Here is a 22,539-nt window from a genome sequence, read left to right on the forward strand (position 1 = left end):
TTTGTTGTGAATTTGCAAATTCCTCTTGTAAACGTATACTATGTTTAATTATTAAAAATTGGTTAAAATTAATATTTGAATGATGTGCAACAACTTATTATACATGGCTGGTGGCGGTGGAATTAAATGTTTATGAGTTCATTGATTATTTTGAGTTTTTATTGGTACACATGTGCAAATGTATTGAAAGTTCATATCCTTGTGCCATAGAACAACACACTATACTAAAGTCTGAGTTGTTATGGTGGCTCATTACTCACAGAAAAAATACGAAGTTAGGCATTGTTGTGAAACTATTTCAATAGATAAAAACAAAACAAAAAAAGGCAATGACATAGCAATTGTTATATTTCTATCCGAGATGTAATTTAAGCTACTTTAGAATGTGTTCAAATTTGTGTATAGAGAATTTGTACAATTTTAGTTTCAGGGAATATATATTATGAGTATGTTTCACGTCAATTAATTCTAATTTTCTACTTATCCCCATTAGTTTATAAGTATATGATGTATTACTAACAAATGAAATTAGGGAATTTTCAGCAAGGATACGTTGTTTAATAACTTGATGTTTTGGAAATGTGGTTGTCATATTGATAACTAAAATTAGAAAATTTGCAAGAAAGATACATATAGTAACAATAAGAACATGTCCATTTGTAAGTAAATTAGTTGCATTAAAGAAGATGAATATGATAATTCACAAATGTAGGAGGAACTATTTACAAGTGGAATTGAGTAATTTGCAACATAGATATACCCATTAACAATAGAAATACATCTATTTGTAAGTGGATTTATTTCATTCATAAAGTTGAATAGAACAATTCACAAGTCTAGAAGCGACGGTTCACAAGTAGGATTAGAACAATTTACAACACAGATACACCCATTAACAATATAAATACGTCCATTTGCAAGTAAATTCATTTCATTAATAAATTAAATAGAACAATTCATAAATCTGAGAGTGACAGTTTAAAAGTAGAATTATGATATTTGCAACATCGATACACCTATTAACAATATAAATACATCTATTTGCAAGTGGATTAATTTGTTTTGCATTTATGTAGTTGCTAACAAATTTCAGTGCGGTACTTCATATATCATTTTGGTTTCTAAAGTCTTCACATATTCACCTCCCCTTATAGAAGATGCAAAATAAATGCTTTCCATTGTTGCTAGCCATATATAATAAGTTGCTGCACATCATTCAAGTATTAATTTCAATCAATTTTCAATAATTAGACACAATATAGGTTTACAAAAAGAATTTACAAATTCACAATAAAAATATGAGTTTTCACAACGCCAAATCATTATTTTTCTAGAGAAGTAAAATTTGCAAATTCACAATACAATTCATGAAAGAACTGAAAGGCTTACTCTAAATACTCAGCAGTGTGAATTTAAAATCAACCCACTGTATAATTTTATCTCAAATCTGAGTAGTAAAAAAATTTCTTACTAGCTCAAAACTTCACTATAGCCCAAACCGAACCTGTAAAATCTATAATAGAAGAAATGGAGAAGAATTTTGTAATATTATATGTAAATTTTTGAATGGAAAGGCAGTGAAAGAGGTCGCACACACAAAGAGAGAGAGAGAGAGAGACTATGGCAACAGCGGAGGCTTTTGTTACCAGAATAGTACCAACGATGAAGGTACTCCATACTAGAATAGTAGTGACAGTGAATGCTCTTCTTACCAAAACAACAACAACGGTGAATGATCTCTCTCGATGAAGAGTGAATTTTTCAGAGTGAGAGAGAGAGAGAGAGAAAGAAGCTTGAGTTATTTTCAGTTTTAAGAGAGAGAGGGAAGAGCTTCAGAGTTGAGGGGTAACAATGTCTTCTCTCATCTTAAATTAATTTCAGTTTGCTCCTTTGGTACTGCAGTGATATTTTAAAATGTTTTGGAGACTATTTGAAATAAATTGTCTACTGCGGTTCTTCACTAAAATTTTCCCTAATTTCTATGGCTGCAATTTGGACACCAAGGGAAGGAGACACTGATTGTATCTCCACCCATCCAAACAAGACCTAATCCATCAAGAAAGCCACAGGTCGATCACGTGAGGTTAGGTCAGGAGCAATCCAAACATCTCTTTACATGGTCACCCCTGTCAAGTCACTGTTTTTTCCTATTGCACCTAGGACTAGACATACATAATACTTGTTCTTAAATTTGTCTTGTTTCCTAAGAAAATGAGAAAAAGATGAGCAACTATGATCACTTTATTTTGTGCGGTTAATTTGAATAAGAAAATAAAATACTAGAAAAAGCAAATATAAGAAATATGAAAATAAAGAACGGGATATATTAACTTGTCGAGTCAAATATCCTTTAGATTATCCTGTCGTACTTGGGATTTTTAAGTGAAAATGAGGAAATTATCTTTAAAGGTTATCAATTCTCTATAGATTAAGAGTTTAAAATAAAATAAAATAAAACCCCTATATCTGCGAGAGTTTTTGGATATTTTCCTCTAGAAAATCGATAAAATCATATTAAATAAGTAGGAAAATATTACAAAAATAAAAAATATGTATGTCAATGAATTGATATCCCCGTAAATTAAAGAACTAATATGCCAACATCCCAAGACTATCTTAAGGCATTAAAATAAATAATATCTCTCAAGATTCCTATGAGATATCTTAAATATCTTATATCATAGAAATTATATAATTCTCATCTATAAATAGGAGGGCTCGAAAAGAGGAGGAGATCAGAGAAAAAAAGAGCTTCTGGAGCAAATAAAACTGAACAGAAATTATTGAAGAGAAAATCACAGAGGTATAATTATCATCTTAAGATACGATGAGCGTAGAAATTCTCGACGGTGCGACGATAGTGAACTTCGTGGAAGACGAAGAAGCCTTTGATAAGTCAGTAAATGATCTATTTGGCCAACTAGACACAGACAAGGATGGTCTTTTATCCTATGATGAGATGTGAATGAGTTGAAGAGGCTAAGGTTGTTTGAGAAACATTTTGGGATCGATGTGAAGACTGAAGAAGATGAAGTTGCTCGTGTTTAGTAGTCATTGTTCGCACAGTTCGATCATGACTTGAATGGGAAAATTGATGGGAGAGAGTTTAAAGAAGGAACCAAGAGAATGATGATTGCCATAGCTAATGGAATTGGCTTCCTTCCTCTTCGGATGGTTCTTGAACCTGATAGCCTCCTCTTGAAGGCTGTTGAAAGAGAGACGACCATGGCTCAATCTGTTGCTGCATAACTTTATGCAATAATTAATGCAATATATCTTCTTTGATTTATTTGATTTGATTCAGAATTCTTTTTTGTAGTTTTACATATATATGTTGGTTCTGGTAAAGAAAACTGAAGTATATACTGAGATTTTATTTGTGACAACTAGCTGATTTTTTAATTTCTTCTAATGTTAAGTATTTATTTTAAATGCTTTTGCAGTAGGGATAAAATGTTATATCGCTAATATTACAAATTTTTAATTTTATTATTTTAGTTCATAATCTACAACAATTTATATAATAACATCATTAATAATATACTCCTCTGCTCCTATTACAAGATTTTTTTATCCTTTTTATAAGTCACTTCATTAAATTTTTAACATAAATATACTATTTTATTGTTCATTTATTATAGTGTAGATAGTTATCTTTTTTAAAAGATGTACATATTAAATAAGGATAAATTTTGAAAGTTGTAATATTTTAATGGAGAGTTAATGCATTTTAAAATTTTTCTTAATTTGTGTAAAATATGTTAAAAGTGTTTTATAGATAGGACTAGAGAAGTAATAATTTAATTATTTTTTAATTACAAAATAAATTGATATATTTGTAGGATTGGCCCTAATTAATTAGGGCTTTTTTTTGCCAAAATTAATTAGGGCATATTAGACTCTTAGAAACTCATTTTATTAAAACCAATCCCTCTTTAGCCTTAATAATAACTAAGATAAGATAGGAATTTTGACATTTTTTTAATGAAAATTAATATAATAAAAAAATTATATAGCACAAAATAGAAACTCTGAATCGAAAATGGATTCGTATGCACACTCCTCCGTAAATGAAATTTGAGGTTTTTATATAGAATAATTAGATGCTATGATAGTTAATTTTTTGAATAGTTAGAATTTCTTTTTGCTAATTATATAATTATGAAATAAATTTTCAAAAAATATAATTCGATTTACAATCAACAATGAAATTAGAGAGAGACTCTATTATACAGATATTTCTCAAAAAAATTAAAGTTTAAAATTTATTTCACTTGTAATTAATTTGACATTAAACTGATATTTTTATAAAAATTAAAATTATAATATAACAGTAATATAAATATATAAAAAGTATTGTATCATATTTAAAATTGAAATTATAGCATATTATATGTAAATGTTTTAATAATATACTCCATATAAATAATATTTCTATTTTTTATGTACATATGTAATATAAATATTATTGTACCAAATTTTTTATTTATGCGTATATTTACATTTGTATTTGTGAAGTGAAATATTTTATATCTATTTGCATTTGAAAAATACTTAGGTCAAGTTCTTTATATTTATTATCATTATATTAAGTTATTCAGTCATATATAGCTATTGTTCTTTTTTTTTTCTTTTTTTTACATATGACCATGTACGATTGAACAACTTGATATAATAAATATAAAAAAAATTGTTATGATTTATTTTTTTAAGTTTTCAGGTAATGTAAATATTCAGCTCTCACTCGTCATGAGAGAATGAATATACATAGTGAATGAAGAAAAACCCGCAATAATCACATGTACTTTTGATTGCTGAAAGAAATCTTCACACACATTTTTTATAAAAATATTAGAAATACTTGGTGCGGAGATGATGACTAATAAATAGCCCAAACATGAACCTAATGTTCTCACGATAAAGATAATGACGCACTTTATTACCATAACACTTCTGGTTCTAGGTTCAGTCTTTGGCTGCGTATTGACAGCTTCGTCAGCGTAGGAACAACATCTTCTATAGTCTCCTCCATGCCATCCACCACAACATCTATAGCGGCAATATCCTCCCCGATGGCCACCCTCATAGCCGCCACGACCTGGGTGACCACCACCATAACCACCACGGCCAGGATAACCACCACCATAGCCGTTGCGACAGGGGTAACTTCCATAACCATATTTTGCATCATCCACCTCTCCATGGTTTTTTGTCTTTACTTCAGCTGCAAATATATAAAATGAAGAAATGTTTTCCTTTGAACATGAACAAAATCATAGGAAGAGTGACATGATTTGTGAAGCGATAGTATATTTTAATAAAACAAGTAAAATTGTAAAAAGAAATTATACATTTCTTTATGATTAATTAAGCTTTCGTATAGCTGAATATTGGGAAATGTAGGATTTCAAAGTAAATCGCACCATCATAACAAAAAAAAAAAAATCACCAAAATAATACTTGCTATGATCCTTAATATAAGATATATTTAATTAATTTGGGTATATTGAGGAAGTTAAATAAATTAGTAAATTATAATAAATGTGACCCTATTCCCCTAAAATACCCATGTGTAACATTACACACACATCAATTTATATGTTAGGTAAATTAGTTTCAAACGAAATGATAAGCACAAGAGATAAAATGAATTGAGGTCTCATATTAATTAGAATCAAATCTAACCCCAAGTAACTCCTATATCAGAAGCAATCATATAACATATCTTTTGAAATATTGATATTACATGTAGTAATACAAAACAAAGGGATTGAACTCACAATGGCTAGAGGAAGACTTAGGCAAGTCTGTAGCTGTGACCTCCGAAGAGATAATGAGTGAAAGAGAAAAGAGAAAAAGCAGAAGAAAGGCCAACTTAGAAGCCATTGTTGAGTTATGCTTAGAAGGGAAGGATATGTGTAAAAGTGTAGTTGCTTGCAGGAAAGATCAGAGGAGGGGCCTGTGCAGTTGGGAGTTATAAGAAGTAGGTTTTCCATATTAATTATAAACCTTATCTAAGCTATTCTATACAATTCCAACTTGATCTTCTTCTGACTTTTTCGCATTATTATAGGTGGTAATATGGACAAGATTAATTAACTGCGATGAAATTCAAACAGAAAAGATACAACACGTATTAAATAAGGTCCAATATAATATTGCTTGAATACAAATTTTCAGTAATAAAAATAAATATAAAATAGTTATATATATATAAAATATGGCTTGCAAACACTTGTATTGCTATATTAAAAAAGTTTATCATACATTTATACACATATCAAGAAGGGCCAATGTTTCTTGAACAATATTTCATCTTATTTTTCAGTGGATAAAATCATGCTAGATGAATTTCCTTCCATCTGGGGCTATAAACTACTCAAATTCAGATCGCCCCTTGATACTGCCGCATGACATATAGCTTTTTTTCCCCCCGCAGAATTAGCGTTGGTATATCAAACATCATAGTTGGCAACACACACACACACATATTTATAGGAAGGAATTCTCAAAATATGTATTGCAGATATGGAATTTTTATCATGTTTTTATATTTTAATAACATAAGTACCACATATTTACTACAGTTATTTTGGCAATCAGTATAAAAGTCTAACACTGTAATTATTTATATACAAAAAAAAATTGACCACATTTCTTATTCCAGTTCCATCTCAATCGATGCAAAAATGCGACTGTGAACATCCGTTTTTTAATACAAGTAAAGACAAATATGATGTGATCACTAAGCCAGGGAGTTATTCACCCAAAATACAATCAATGATATCCCATACTTCGTTAATATTAATGTTTCTGAATACTATAATATTCTTGGCTGCCAAAGTGGCAGAACACTAATTACTGAGCATTTAAATACTAATGAATGTTAAGATATGTAGATTATGACTGAATTAAATATGAACAACTTGTTTCGTCGATAGGACTGATTCTTAAAGATTACAGGCAAATACGCAGTTGTCTCTATCAAGATTCGAGAGCATCCAATGCAATACTTGCAGACCCTTTTAAAAATATAAATTGAGATTACTCTCACTCTTCAACTTCGGCTCCATCCTTAGTTAAGATTTTTGTAATTAAAATACAAATTAAATCAGGATTTACTTATTACTCGATATTACATTTATTATGAGATTGTTAATCTGGAGGAAAGAAAAGAGTATTCATTGGCATAAGTGATATGCTAAGGAAAAGACGGGGTCTTAGGCAAGAAAAAACTAACGGTATTTGATGAGGAAGACAATGAATCTCGTATCCTAAAAGGCAAATATGGCGTTTTAGACTCCTAGTTAAATACACGTAAAAGATTTGGAGGCAGAGAAAATGACAGGTAGACAGAGTGTGTGTTGACCATGATGAGAAAAAGACGGATGGACTTGAAAATAGGAATGGATAAGAGGAAAATGTGGCATTTGGTGGGACTTAAAAGAATAAAATTAATGGATGTTTGTGGGAGTTGATCAACTTCTTTTATTTTTTTCCCCTTCTTTTAGAAAGTTCATATATATATATATTTTCACTCAAGTAAACTTTATGGTGCCTAGTACTCATTAGTATTAACTTCGTTGTTAAAAATACATTTTAAAATTGACTTTGTGAGCCCCACTAATGGAGAAGTAACAGGTGTTAACAATGTTGTTATTTTTGTCCCCTTTTGACAACTTCAAGAATATTTTTGCACCAAAAAAAATTTCAGGATGCCCAATACCCTTGAGTGTAAACTTAGTTGTTAAAATGTTACTTTAAGAGAAAATAGCAAATAAAGACCCCAATATGTGAAATTGGGATTTAGGACCCTCAGTTTGAAAAATGGCAAATAAAAAGCCGGTCCCATATTACAAATATGAAATCTTAGTAAAATGTCTAAAATACCCCTCAGCCTAGTTGGATTTGGTCTACTGAAGTTGTCATTCGTTAAGGTGAATTTGTTATTTCCCATAGTCAACTTGTTATTTGGTATACCTTCAGTCAAGTTGTGATTTAGTATATTGAAGTTATTATTCGCTAAAGTGAACTTGTTATTTCTCACAGTCAACTTGTCACTTGGCCAAGGGACATTTTAGACATTTCACCAAGATTTCATATTTGCAATATGGGACTAAGTTTTATTTTCCATTTTTCAAATTGAAGGTCCCAAATTGCAATTTCACATATTGGGGGTCTTTATTTGCCATTTTCCCTTACTTTAACCCCTTTTTATTTATAATAAAAATTTACATATTATGTTTAAATTCTTGAAAATAAAATGTAAAAACATTATAACTTTCAATAATTCAACTGTATTTTTTTGTAGCAACAGCAATTCAAATATATTGAATGACTAGTATGCTTCAATGTGGAGATGCAATGGTTATGGAAATAAATATTCATAACACTCAAATTAAAAATTACAGCGAAACTTAAAAAATTAATTCAAGGCTGGAATCCTGAAGTGATATAAGAATCAATGAGACTTCGTAAAATATGCATAAAAATGATAATTCAATTATCTTGTGCCCCTTAAAATAGAAAATAGGAACAAAATTTATTAATTATAATTAGTACAATTTATTTTGCTGAAAAATGTAGTACAATTTATTATTGTAACTCTGTCCGAAAAGGAAGGTGAAAACTGTCCAATGAGGGAAGAAAAACAAAAATTATCAAAGAAGAAACATTGAGTTTCTTTTTTTGATGGCAAGAAAACATTGAATTTGGAAACTCTGAAAAGTGTTCCACAATAAAATGGGTTAGGGTGAAGTATATATAATGACCATATTCATATTCGTTAAATTTGGAAAGCGTCTAGACTCCATATTTAACGAATACATAAAATATCATTCAAAGTGTCAAGAAAATTTTGTAATTTAGACTGGAATAACTCTAGAGGATTATATTTGGCTAAGAATATTATCTTGTTTAATTTTAATATACCATGATTATATTACTAATTAATTTTATTATTATCATTATCATTAGAATGATAAGAATAATATTTGTAATGGACTGAAGAGATTCAAAGTCAAAAAAGAAGAAGAGGAGGAGATTAACTCTAAACTTAATTTATGGGGAATGACTCTAGAGTCAAAGGGCAGTTTTCACCAAACTCTGTGTTTGGGTGAAACAAAAAGCACTTTTAAAATGTATTTTATGCTAATCGAGACAAAACTCCTCTCACATACTTATTTTGTATACTTTAAAATTACTTTTAAAATTATAGTTTGGTTTTTACCTAAACACTCCTTAAGTCGAAATAAGACCAAACATTGATAAGAAAATGTGATGAAAGTTTGTTTGAAGTGGTTTGAAGATGTACAAAAGGCCAATGATGCGCTGGTGAGGAGGGTATGTAGTTCAGCTATGTAGGTGAAGTCATTTAAAAAAATATAGATCAAAGAAGGAACAAAGAGAATTCTCAACAAAGTAATTAAACAGAACTTTTTGGTTAACCCAAAAAGGTAATACTACTTCCTATCATAAATATAAGATCTACTTTATACTGCAATTTATACTACAAGGTGTATCTTACATTTACATCTGAAGGTAGTATTAAAATAGAAAGGCATTTATTTATAAGTCAATAGAACATTCATATATAAACCATATGTATCCAACGCCGTTGCTCCAAAACTGTTAACCAAACTAGTCAATCAACTGGCTGACTGGCTTGATTGACCGATTTGAGTTGAATTTTAATGCCATGCTAAATGCTTCCATTTATGATAGTCAACCTCATTACCAGAAGTCTTAATAATCTCACTACCATTCTTACGCAATTAGACTATATCACTATAATATAAAATGCAATTACCGATGAGTTAACACTTTAGTGAATGCATAGTGATGAGGAAGGAAAACCTCCCAATTATTTTATCTTCCATTTTCGATTGCTAAAAGCAATCTCTCACAGATATTTTACAGATACTACAAATACTTAACACGGATGACACACTCATTACACATTGACGTACGTAAGGCTTGAAACTTCATTCCCAGAAGAGAGAATGGAGTCCAAGCATATGCACCTAATGGTCTCACGACTAACATAAAAACAAACTTTTATAGTAACACAAAAGAAACACATAGTTCTAAGTCTTAGTTATGAGTTTCGGTATTTGGTTGCGCATTCACAGCTTCACTAGCGTAATAACAGCATCTTCTACAGCTCCCTCCGTACCACCCGCCACAGCATCCATATTGGCAATATCCTCCCCGATAGCCACCGCCATAGCCACCGCGGCCAGGGTAACCACCTCCGTAGCCACTGCGACCAGGATAGCCGCCGCCATAACCCCCACGACCAGGATAACCACCGCCATAATAACCACCACGCCCTGGGTAATCTCCATAACCATATTTGGCATCATCTACCGCTCCATGTGTCATTGTCTCTGCCTCAGCTGCAGATGTATATGTACGCTTGCATGGTTAGAATAAATACTGTAACCGTTTTTTCATATGCTTTATAAAGCCATGCCATGTTATTACACGTAATAAAATAAGTAGACATGGCAACGAAGCAATGTATGATGCTGTAACAATGTGTGTGTATTCTCGAAGAAGAAAAATATAAATTTTAGCTACGAACATTAAAAGTGATGATACAATAGAAGAAACTGAAACAAAATATAAAATTTATTCACTTGAAATGTTGACAATGCAACAACATTGCTATAAACTCTTTGTATTAGCTTATGTTAAGTGATTATGCGCTACGAGGTAAGTATATAAGAAGAATTTTGTCTCAAATTACAAAAGAGATTTTAAAGCTCAAACTCACCATGATTAGAGGAAGACTCAGGCAAGTCCCTAGCTGCTACCTCCAAGGTGATAAGGAGTGAAAGAGCAAAGAAAGCAAGAAGAAGAAGAAGAAAGGGCAACTTGAAAGCCATTTTGATGAGTTGCTTACAACGAAAGGATGTGTTATGGTTGATAGCTATTCGTGTACTCTATATATATACACGGTTTGCTCGTGAAAAAAGAGCTATGAAGGGGTTTGCATGTGGTTGGGAGTTGGGAAATAGGTTTTCCATTAATTATAAACCTTATCTAAGCTACACTATAAAATTCCAACTTGATCTTTGTCTGACTTTTTATTTTTCTTATTCTGGTTGACTACATTTAAAATATCAATGGCCCATGGAATTTAAATAGAATTCCTATTTGCATGAAATGGCTTGATTGATCAATAGTGGTTAGGTAAAGTGAGAGAAAAAACGTTTCTTTTAAATAAGTTCAAGTATTCAGTTCTTATAGATTAAACGAAACCACGTTAAAAAGTGTTTGAATTTGCTCTCCTTGAGAATATTTTAGTCTTAAGGAATTTAATCAGAAACCGTTTGTGCCTATGGACTCTCAAGAAAGTAAATCTAGTAGCTGATTGGTTGTTAATGCTTCATTAGATAAATCTTACCGGTCAGACTGGGTGCTTTGACCTCAATTACCCCTGTTATCGTGACCAAAAGATTTTCCCCCCCTAAAGCATAGGTATCTTTTTATTGGAGACAATCTTATTCGAGGCACTGTAGCAAGAATTTGAACTTTGGTTCACCACGTTGTGAGGGACCAATCCCTTCCACTAGACCTAACCCATGTTGGTTCATGACGGAAAGTTTTATGTCTTTAATCTTTCTAGTATCTCTAATTTTTTTGTCATTTTCTTCTTTTCTTGGGTCTGGGCCTTGGTTTCTTTGTTTTTTTTTAATACTAGAAAATTTTAGGTGAATTAAATCTCAAGAGCTTACTAAGGTCAAGACACACCTTCAAACTTGTAAAATGCTTACAGAGATGTGGCTCACCAACAAAGTTGTGACATCAATAGCTAGATTTAAACTCACGACCTTATGGGTTATGGACCAACTCTTTATCCATGGGACCAACTGTGGAGTTTCAGTTTAATGATAGTGATGCTAGCCTCACAAAAAAAAAAAAAAAAGAACTAAAAGAAAGCCGATCCCGGAGAGTTGCCCTTTCATATGGGTTGCATATTGCTGGAATTAAAATTAGTCAGCAATAGTTATCAAATAGTTCTATAAAAAAAATATGGCTTGCAAATATATATTATCTCTAGTTCTTAATATAAGAGCTAGATAATTAATTTGTAAATATTAAAAAAATTAGTTAAGTTAGTTATTTTAATAAATTAATGTTATCTTTCTTAAGATATCCTTATTAATCATGTGCATTGAAATTACTCCTTGATGAAAACTCCTTAATATATGTACCATATAGGAATTGCTATGCAATGAATAAATATTATATTGGAGACAAAGTGAGTTGGAGTCTTATGTATTTAAGACCAAATTGAATATCTAATTAGTTCTTATATTAGAGACAAGAGATGGTGTGTATGTCTATATATATATAGGAAAAATTTCAATAAACACCCTCAATAACCAATTAATATCAATTAACCCTCAAAAAATTCTGACATTTCACTGCATTTCCTTGACTAAAGTTTTTGTGTGAGAAGACAAAAACACTCTTACTCTATTTGAAATGCAAATCATTGAATCTGTGTTACAAATCACTGAATTCTCATTGTAAATAGCCAACTTAAATTTTTTCCAAATAAATGAAATGTTTTGCCAGCAAGGCCTATTTGAAATGGTTTATAAGTAGCTTTTTAATCATATTTTATAAAATACAAGGTAAGTATGTGAGAGGAGTTTGGTCTCGACTTATATAGAACATGCTCATATAAATGATTTCCCGTTATTGAAATATCTAATCCTTTTCACATAATAGACAAAACAGAATTTTTCTCTTGTTAATGAAAGCAAAAAAAAAAAAAACTTCCAGCCGTTGTTTTAAATTAAAATTTCTTAAAAATGAAAGAAAATTTCGGAATATATTCTATATGCGATCCCAAAGTCGATATTGACAATCAATCATGTAATAATAATAATGTCCCATGCTTCATTAATAATGTGTTTGAATAATAGAATATTATTGGCTTGCGAGTGGCAGAACCAAAATTATGGAGCATTTAATGAAAAACGAATGTAAAGATATGCGTGTAATGACCGAATGCAATATGAACAATTTGATTTGTCGGCAGGACTGATTAGTAACATTATCACCTGTAGCAATCAATGAGAGATTTATAATTCATTAATTCTGACTGAAAATTTTAGAAAAATCATCTTTTTTGGTTACAAAAGAAAAATCAACCTCAATTTGTTCTTGTTTAACTTTAAAAAACGAATATCCGATGTGTTACTACTTCCAGTCCTTTTTATAATATAAATTAACCGAATTGCATGATTTAAGATATCTATTAGTACAAGTAATAAAATATTTTTTTAAACACGCCCTTATTTATATTATTTAGAAGAAGGTAGCTCTTTTTTAATGAAATATCAGAGGATAGAGGGGGGAGAGAGAGGAATAGTGAGAAAAAAATAAAAGAGAATGTACTGGAGAAAAAGATAATGCAGTTAACTAGGGCTGAAATTGATAAAAATGAATTTAATATTCAGCCAACCTCAAATTAAATTTTATAAAAAGAACTAAACGAATTCAAAAATTTAGATCTTATAAAAAGAATAACAAAAAATATTGTATAAATGAGGCCGAAAATTTCACCTTTACTTCTCTTGTAAATTGGACCAAGAGCAGTACATGCAAATATGCAGTGGTTTCGCTCACCCACAAAACTGCAGCGGTTTCTATTAGGGAAAATGACAAATAAAACCCCCAAATTATCAAAATTACACAAAGGTCACCTGAATAATCAAAATTACCATGAAGGACCCAATCTCATATTGCAAATATGAAATCTCGGCAAAATGTCTGAAATGCCCATCAGTCAAGTTGTGATTGGTCTACTAAAGTTGTCATTCGCTAAAGTAAGCTTGTTATTTTCCCTAATCAATTTGTCATTTGGTATACCTTCAACTAAATTGTGATTTGGTTTACTGAAATTATCATTCACTAAAGTGAATTTGTCATTTCCTATAGTTAACTTGTCATTTGGCTGAGGAGTATTTCAAACATTTCACTAAGATTTCATATTTGCAATATGAGACTGATCCCTCATGGTAATGTTGCTTATTCAGGCGATCTCTATGTAATTTTAATAATTCAGGAGTCTTTATTTGTGATTTTCCCTTTCTACTAAGTATGTCATGTTTTTCATTATGAAATTTAAGACTTTTGCAAAGGGATTAAAGAAAGTTCTTAGTACACTAAACTTTTCACAGGACAAAACTTAGGTCAACCTGCTATATCAATTAGATCAAATTTATATGTGAATTTACAAGTGTACATACGTATTTTAACAATTAACAATATAAAAATAGTAAATATCTATGGGATAACTAACAATATGAAAACAATAAATATCTATATAAAAATTTACAAATCCTAATTTACATTATAAGAGATTATAAAAAAAATTACAAGTATTCATAAATAAATTTATAAGTGTTTATACGCATTTTAATAACTACCCATAGCAAAGTAACAAATGTGATTAAATAAACTTAACCTAATAAATATATGCAATCTGATCTAAGTTTTGTATATATACTCCCACTTTTTGAATCCATCTCTATGAAAAAGTATTAATTAATTTGTGTTGTAAAATAATTAAGGGTACTATCAAAAGGCCATGTTTGGAAAAGTAGTGATTAATATTGTCTTAAATTGTTCATTAATATATGAACAGAGACCAAATTTTTTTCTTTTACAAAATTGAAGCATATAAAAAAAAAAAAAAAAGCTCCAACCCGCCTTCTCTCTTATCTTACACATATTATATATCCCTCTATTTTGAAAACATAGATTTTTATTGAAATTATTATATTTAAGTGTATATTGATAAGAAGATCATTAAATTTTATCATAATGTCGACTATTTAATAATTCTTGGCATGAGTGAAAACTACAGATGTTTCAAACATGAGGAGTAATTTTTTATCGATTATTGAAAAGATACTAAAGTCTTCTAAGAAAAAGGTTTGGTTTGGAATACTCTCTTCGTGAATTCTAAATAACAACAAGCTAAACAGTTTTGGTTAAACTAATTGAGAAAGTGATTTAAGGATCATTGGTTTAGTTATGGTTAAACTGAAGTCAACACAAGCATGATTAAAAAAAATATAATATGATTAAAATATGCAAAAATATTCAAACATAACTTTAAAAAGATAATATCAAAATAAAAATGCATTAATTCACAAGAAAATGGTATAAACTATCTATAATCCAACAAAATAAAATTACCAAAACATTAATCTAACAGACTGCTACTTCTTTACAACTCCAAGCGATGTCATTTCTGAATCAATAAAGAGAGAAAAAAATATAAAATTCAACTCGGTTAACTCTCCAAAACTGTTACCCAAACTAACCAGAGGACTAGTTCATTAATTAGTTTGATTGACCTACTTGAGTTGGCTTTTATTGCCATGGTGAATACTTCCTCGATCGATTTATGATAGGCAACCTTGATACCATTCTTAACGATCTCTTATTACTATAGGCCTCGTTTGGTAGGTGGGATTGGCTTTTGATGGAATGGGAATGGTATTGGGATTGGGAATGGTAATGGTAATGGGATTGGGAATGAGGCTTTTATTTTATGCTTGGTACGAGATAATATTAGGAAGGAATACACACATCCATTTTATTGTATAATAAAATATATAAGATTAAAAGACCAGAATACCCCTTACACTATTTGAGGACTTGAGACTCCAACCTTGTGCACTCTTTTTTGGATAAAAAGGAAACTTTTTTACCCCAAAAAATAAATGCATTAAATTTTGCCTCTAGTTATAACAATAAATAAATAAATAATTAAATATTTTAAAAATCAGAAATGGTTTTCCATCATATTCTAGCAAATTTATATATAAAAAAGTAATAAAAAATCAATAGTAATTAAATTGAATAGTTAAAAAATCATTAGTAACTTCTCAAAAACCATCGTATTTCACTTTGCCTCGTCCACGCACATGAATTGAGTTAAAGAGAACAATCGAACCATAATTTCTTCCATCAACCAATAAAGATAAAGAATTGTGGGTTCTTTAAAAATGACAATAAAGAATTGCTAATCAACGGCTCATAAAAATTAAACATTAGCAAAAGTGGGTTTTTTTAGACAAAATATGTAAAACAAAATACCCATCAAATAAAGAATATTTTAGACAAAATACACATCAAACAATGTAATATCTAAAATAAAATATTCACCAAAATAAGCAGGATCCGAAACAAAATATCTATCAAACCATCGAATATCTTAAACAAAAGATCCATCAAAATGAGAAAGGTCTGAAACAAAATATCTGTTAAAGAAGGAATATCCATGTCAGCTAGATCCATCAAAATAAGAAATATCCCAAAAAAAAAAAGATCCATCATAGCCTATGCATTTATTTGGCGGACCAAATCTGCTTTTGCATCTTGAGGCATGGCATAGAATCCAACTAGTATGCTCTCATCAGAAATAATCTTAACATAGGCCGAAAGACGCTCTTGATGAGAAAGTCCTTCAACCTTCAAAAGCTCACCATAGAGCGACTCCCTCATCCCATCCAGGCGCTTCTCACGATCAACCCTGTCAATATGCATTCCTAATCGCTCACTTGCTTCGTTAAAACCTTCAGCCAATGAATTAGCAAATTTCTCCATTCCAAGGATAAGCACATCGTCACGATCAATGCTTTTGCGCTTGCGTTTTTTCAACCCAGAACTTGCCTCAGATGGAGAGTTATCAGTTTCAGTTTCTAGTGGACTGTTATTTGGTGGTGGAATATTTCCATGAGAGATATCCATGTCAGCCTCAAGATTAGTCTCAAATGTTGAATTGTCTACACCATTCTGATCATCTATCTCTTCAATTACATCTTCACAAGCTTGAGCATCCTTCCTAGTTGCCCTGTCCTTCCCATAGATATCATGAAGCTCTTCATAATGAGGGAAGGACTTATTCCTAAACCTAGCAGCATCCTTGTTCACCTATTTCCATGAAATCAAATATAATAGACATAAAAATGACAATGCAAAACTAGATAAGTGAATTTTCCAACCATTTTTTTACATCTAATCAAAACCAGATATCCATACATGATAAATAATTAGATTTACCTTGATAAGCTCATCCCATACTGCCTTTGGAGCTGTCACACATTTCTTCTCGCTATCCCAACCAAAACCAGATAATTTCAGAAGGTCAGAAATAACACCATAGTTAGTTTTAAGCTTCTTAATCCTAGATTGGATGTGAGGATGGGCCTTTAAACTACATCCAGGTATAAGACCATGAAGCATGTCTTGTAATTGGTTCAAGACACGAGGCCTAAGACCATTTTCAGAAACAAGTTCACCCTTATCATGTAGTATCATCATGCACTGGATTAGTAGCTCATCCTCCTCAGGTGTCCACACATGCTTATCTGACTTTCCTGATTTGTCTAACATGTTTAATCAACTATAATATTTAAAATACGTTAGAACCTCACATAAAATTAATGCAACCAAGAAGCTTCATACCATAAAGTAGCAATAGTACACATGGCAAAGAGTCATAAACTAAATCACAGCATAAATAAAGTTACAATAGCACAAAAGGCATAGATAAAGTTACAATAGCACACATGCCATAGATAAAGTTACAACATTACACATGGAAAAGAGTCACAAACCAAAAAACAACAACAACTTCCAAATTAAGTAATTCTTTCATGTAGCTGTTCTATTAGCAGTAAAAGTGTTGAACATTTCATTGGCAAGATTGTTCCTAAAGGCATCCCATTCATCAGATGCATCTATGTTTAGAATTGGAGGGTTCTCCACCCCGCCCACATGAACTTCCATTTCTTCAACTTCATATTCTAGAGGATCTATACCTTCTTGTCGAATTAAGTTGTGCAATAAGCAGCAAGCAATTATTACTCAGTTGTATGTTCTAATAGGATAAAACGATGGGCTTCTTAGAATAGCCCATCTTAACTTCAAAACTCCAAAACACCTCTCAATTACATTTCTTGCAGAAGAGTGCCTCATGTTAAAGTACTCTCGTGCATTTCTAGGATGTCGTCCATCTCTCCATTCACTTAAATGATATCTTTGTCCTCTGTATGGTGCAAGAAATCCTTCGCAATTGGTATACCCAGCATCAACTAAGTAATAATGACCTTGTGGAACTCTCAAGCCATTCCTCCTACTAATGGCGTCACGAAGAACACGTCCATCTGCTGCAAATCCTTCCCACCCAGGCAGAACATATATGAAATACCCGTCTTGTGAGCAAACACCTAACACATTTGTTGTAATCTCCCCGTTCCTATTCCGGTATCTAGCTTTGTCAATAGAAGGAACTCTCAACTTAATGTGAATTCCATCCAATGCACCTAAACAACGCTGAAACAAAGAAAATAAATATTACACACTTTACACATATCCTTAAAAATCAATAACGAGGATATAACATGTATATTTACCTTGAACCACTTCCACTTATCATCATTTGAATCTTCCAGCACAGGTTCTGGTCTCTTCCATAACATATCTCCAAGTCTCATCATACCACTGAGTACTAAGTTAAAATACCTACTAATAGTTTCTCCAGATCTACCAAAATTGTACTGTATTACTCTATTCTTCACATGATGTGCTAATATGTGTAAAAATATTGCAACTTGCTCATCTACAAGCATATTCTTACTAGGCTTCAAACCACCCACATCCCTTAGTAATAAACATAACTTATCAAATGTTGTCCTATTCATTCTAAGTAGGTTGTAACATGCTACATCACTACTACACACCAATCCTTTTAGATAAGATCTCTTAACAATAAAGTCCATTTTGTAAGGTATGTGTCTAATTCTTCGCCTTCTTGATATGATAGTCATGCACGCACATAAAAAAACCCCTCCATTGCCTTAGCATGCTCACCCACAAAAGCAACAAACGTAATAGTTCTCTCTTTTCTTCTGATAGTGCCATAACTGTATAACCAATTATGTAGAGTCATAAAAATTTGTTTAACATGTATAAATTATAATCATTGACTGAGTTTAGCCTCATTCAACTATATTTTTCTTTTTGGACAAAGACCATCTAAATTAAAAAAAAAAGACACTTGTAAAAGACCATTCAACAATATAAGGTAAAGAACTTTGTAAGAGAGCACTTGTATGTCCCAATAGATGTATAATGCAGTGTAAAGAGTTAAAGCTTCAAGGATCCAGTAAATATTTGCTCTGATAAAAGAGACACACAGCACTTTGTAACCTTCACAGAAAATCTGTTTTCATAGTATAATATTAGTTAATAGTACGTAAGTACTATGTAGATTGTCAAACATGTATTTTTCCTAAATGTATGTTGATTTATTTTTCGTAGATTGCAGGTCGATCTGTTCTAAATTTTCTCTTGATCTTCAAATCACAAGGATACGATGTCACATGATTTGAATTGAAAATATGACTTTGATATATATATATATATATATGTTTATGATTATCTGTAACATGAGTTAAGAATATATGCAGAGTACTATTGTGAAAGGATGTAGAGATATGCTATATACATGCGCACTGAAATAAGTGCAGAGAGACGTTGAAAATCCACGGAATGTTCTCTCAGAATTCTCCAGCAAGCCTCAAAAGAAAACAAAATAAAAATTCGGCTTGTATATATGTGAACGGCGATGTAAGAGACAAAAAGAAAGGGCTAAATGAAAAGTCAGGAAGAAAAGAACATCAAAGGGATTAGAAAACGGAGGAAATAAGATTAGTGTGGTTGGAGAAACAAGCCGTATCTATGTATTCAAGGTGGATCTAACTGGGCTTAACAATTAGAATTATAAAGCCTTCTAATGGTTAATTAAATTGCAACAATCGAAATATCACAATAAGAAGAAATATGAAGAGAACGTTAGCGATGAGTTTGCATCAAGTTGCAATATTAGATTTATCAATCAATACCTAATAGAACAAAACGACTTGGAGATGAAATCGATTGGCTAGATCATCTTAAGATTTTACATAAATAACATATATGTAATCATATTCTTCATCATCTTCTCTTAATCATATATAATTCTTCGACCAACAACAATGGCTTTAACAAGCCAACCGTTACTGAATATGGCTGGCAAAGAATTTGTCAATCAAAGAAGATTGAAAAAAAAAATTGATGATGGAAGCCAAAAAAAAAACAGGGATAGAGTTTATCTTACTAGTCGTTGAAGAGGATTGTACAAAGAGAGTGACCGGGAGCAACTCCGAGGGCGACGGCACGAGCGATGGTCGAGAGCGTGTGTGAAGATGGCTATGGAGGTCAGCAAAATATTTCAGAACGATGCAAGAGAAGAATAAATTAGGGCAAATGTAAGAAGGTTAAACTTGTCCAAAATTTATTAGAAGTGAGGATATTTTTGTCTTCAAAATTTTTAATCCCAGGTTTTAAAATGCAATACCAGGGGGGAGGTGGGTTTGCCCAATCCCACCTATGTGGTAATGTGCAGTCCTTGGGCTTCTTTAATACCACTTACCAAACATGCTTATTTGACTGATTTCCTATCCCAACCCCTGTCCCGTGCCTCCAGTGCTGCGTACCAAACATGGCCATAGGATAATATGCAATTATTGATAACAATTTAGTGCATGCCTAGTGATGAGGAAGGGAAACCTCCCACTTATTATCATATCTTTCATTATAGATTGCTAAAAGCAATCTCTCACACATATTATACAAATACTTTACGTAGAGATGGCACACTCATTAAACTTCGACGTGAGACCTGAAACTCCATTCCCAAGAGAGAATGGTCCCACGACTAACATAAAAACAAACTTCTATAGTGACACAAAAGAAACACATAGTTGTATGTCTTAGCTATGAGTTTCAGTATTTGGTTGTGCATCCACAGCTTCACCAGCGTAATAACAGCATCTTCTGCAGCTTCCTTCGTACCATCCGCCACAGCATCCATATCGGCAATATCCTCCTCGATAGCCACCACCATAGCCGCCACGGCCTGGGTATCCACCTCTGTAGCCGCCAAGACCAGGATAGCCACCGCCATAGCCACCACGGCCAGGATAACCACCGCCATAATACCCACCACGCCCTGGGTAACCTCCATAACCGTATTTAGCATCATCTGCCTCTCCATGTTTCATTGTCTTTGCCTCAGCTGCGGATATATAAATTGAGTAAACACTTGCATTTTTAGACTATATACTATGGGAGTTTTTTCATATGTTTTATGAAGCCATGCCATGTTGTTACTCGTAGTAAAAGTGCTATGTATGATGCTGCAAAACAACGTGTGTGTGTGTGTTCTAGAAGAAGAAAAATATAAATTTTAACTCTGAACGTTAAAAGTGATGATACAATATAAGAAATTAAAATTAATATAAAATTTATTCACTTGAAAATGTTGAGAAAACACAACATTCCTATAACGTCTTTGTTATTAGAATTAGCTTATTTTAAGTGATTTTACGTGATACAATGTAAGTATATGAGAAGAGTTTGGTTTCATAAATGCAAAAGAGATGTTAAATGCTCGAACTCACCATGATTTGAGGAAGACCTAGGCAAGTCCCTAGCTGCTACCTCAGAGGAGATAAGGAGTATTGAAAGAGCAAAGAAAGCAAGAAGAATAAGAAAGGGCAACTTGAAAGCCATTTGATGAGTTTCTTACAACTAAAGGATGTGTGATGGTTGATAACTATTCGTGTACTCTATATATAAATACAGTCCCCACGTTAAGGAAGAGCTATGAAGGGCACGCATGTAGTAGTTGGGAGTTAGGAAGTAAGTTTTCCATTAATTAATATAAACCTTATCCAAGCTATATATGCCATAAAATTCCCAACTTGATCTTCATCTCTGACTTTTTATTTTTTGTTCTTATTCTGGTTGACAATGTTGAAAGAATTAATGGCCCATGAAATTCAAACAGAATAATATTCATATTTGCATGAAATGGCTTGATTGATCAGTCGTGGTTAGTCAAGTGGAAAAGACGCATCTTTTAAATAAGATCAAGTACTCAAATTTTTAGAGACTAAAAATACTGTGTTATAAGGAGAGTTGCCCTCTTATATTGGTCACATGTTATGATGGGAGATTGTATCTAGCAGAAGGGACAAGTCCCTCATAATGTGATAAATCAAAATTTGAATTTCTGTTAGGAGAGGTAGGGCTGCACATGGGCAGGGCTGGGCAGGGCAAACCCCTTGCCCGATGCCCAGCCCGAAAGATGAGCGGGCTGCGTTTTGCAAGCCCGCTGCCCGGCCCTGCCCAGTAGAAGCCTAACCATTTTGGGCAGGGCAAGGACGGGTGGGCAGGGCGGGCTTTTCTGCCCAGCGAATGACACCATGCCTTATTCGATTGTAGAAAAAAAAATTCAATTATCGTGTTTTGAGACAAGTGAGAGGAAAAAAATTATCACGAATGAGTCTATCATCATATATATATAAGGCCTATGTAGTCTTGTTCTTCAACTTTCAATTCTTATGGGATGGTAAAAAAAAAAAATTTAATAATTAGAACATTTAATAATCAAGC

The 22,539-nt window shown here is 32.0% G+C and overlaps 4 protein-coding genes and 1 pseudogene across 4 annotated transcripts; 1 reads left to right on the forward strand and 4 right to left on the reverse strand.

The window, feature by feature from the left end:
- The first annotated feature begins 2,827 nt into the window (after positions 1 to 2,827).
- On the forward strand, positions 2,828 to 3,249 carry LOC114722751 (uncharacterized; annotated as a pseudogene).
- A 6,843-nt stretch (positions 3,250 to 10,092) lies between these two features.
- On the reverse strand, positions 10,093 to 10,889 carry LOC114722747 (glycine-rich cell wall structural protein-like). The gene is made up of 2 exons (XM_028908843.1): positions 10,778 to 10,889; positions 10,093 to 10,397 (listed from the first exon to the last, which is right to left on the reverse strand). Exons 1-2 carry the CDS (start codon positions 10,887 to 10,889, stop codon positions 10,093 to 10,095), a joined length of 417 nt encoding a protein of 138 aa, XP_028764676.1.
- Positions 10,890 to 16,374: 5,485 nt separating this feature from the next.
- On the reverse strand, positions 16,375 to 17,430 carry LOC114722748 (uncharacterized protein At2g29880-like). The gene is made up of 2 exons (XM_028908845.1): positions 17,098 to 17,430; positions 16,375 to 16,968 (listed from the first exon to the last, which is right to left on the reverse strand). Exons 1-2 carry the CDS (start codon positions 17,428 to 17,430, stop codon positions 16,375 to 16,377), a joined length of 927 nt encoding a protein of 308 aa, XP_028764678.1.
- Positions 17,431 to 17,904: 474 nt separating this feature from the next.
- LOC114722749 (uncharacterized) lies at positions 17,905 to 18,533 on the reverse strand. The gene is made up of 2 exons (XM_028908846.1): positions 18,453 to 18,533; positions 17,905 to 18,372 (listed from the first exon to the last, which is right to left on the reverse strand). Exons 1-2 carry the CDS (start codon positions 18,531 to 18,533, stop codon positions 17,905 to 17,907), a joined length of 549 nt encoding a protein of 182 aa, XP_028764679.1.
- A 2,319-nt stretch (positions 18,534 to 20,852) lies between these two features.
- Positions 20,853 to 21,654, reverse strand: LOC114722750 (glycine-rich protein 3 short isoform-like). The gene is made up of 2 exons (XM_028908847.1): positions 21,543 to 21,654; positions 20,853 to 21,157 (listed from the first exon to the last, which is right to left on the reverse strand). The coding sequence occupies exons 1-2, from the start codon at positions 21,652 to 21,654 to the stop codon at positions 20,853 to 20,855; spliced, it is 417 nt and encodes a 138-aa protein (XP_028764680.1).
- Positions 21,655 to 22,539: the final 885 nt, after the last annotated feature.

This window comes from Neltuma alba, unplaced genomic scaffold (genome assembly GCF_004799145.2).
Source record: "Neltuma alba isolate B1F8T4 unplaced genomic scaffold, ASM479914v2 tig00012111_pilon, whole genome shotgun sequence".
NCBI lineage: Eukaryota > Viridiplantae > Streptophyta > Magnoliopsida > Fabales > Fabaceae > Neltuma > Neltuma alba.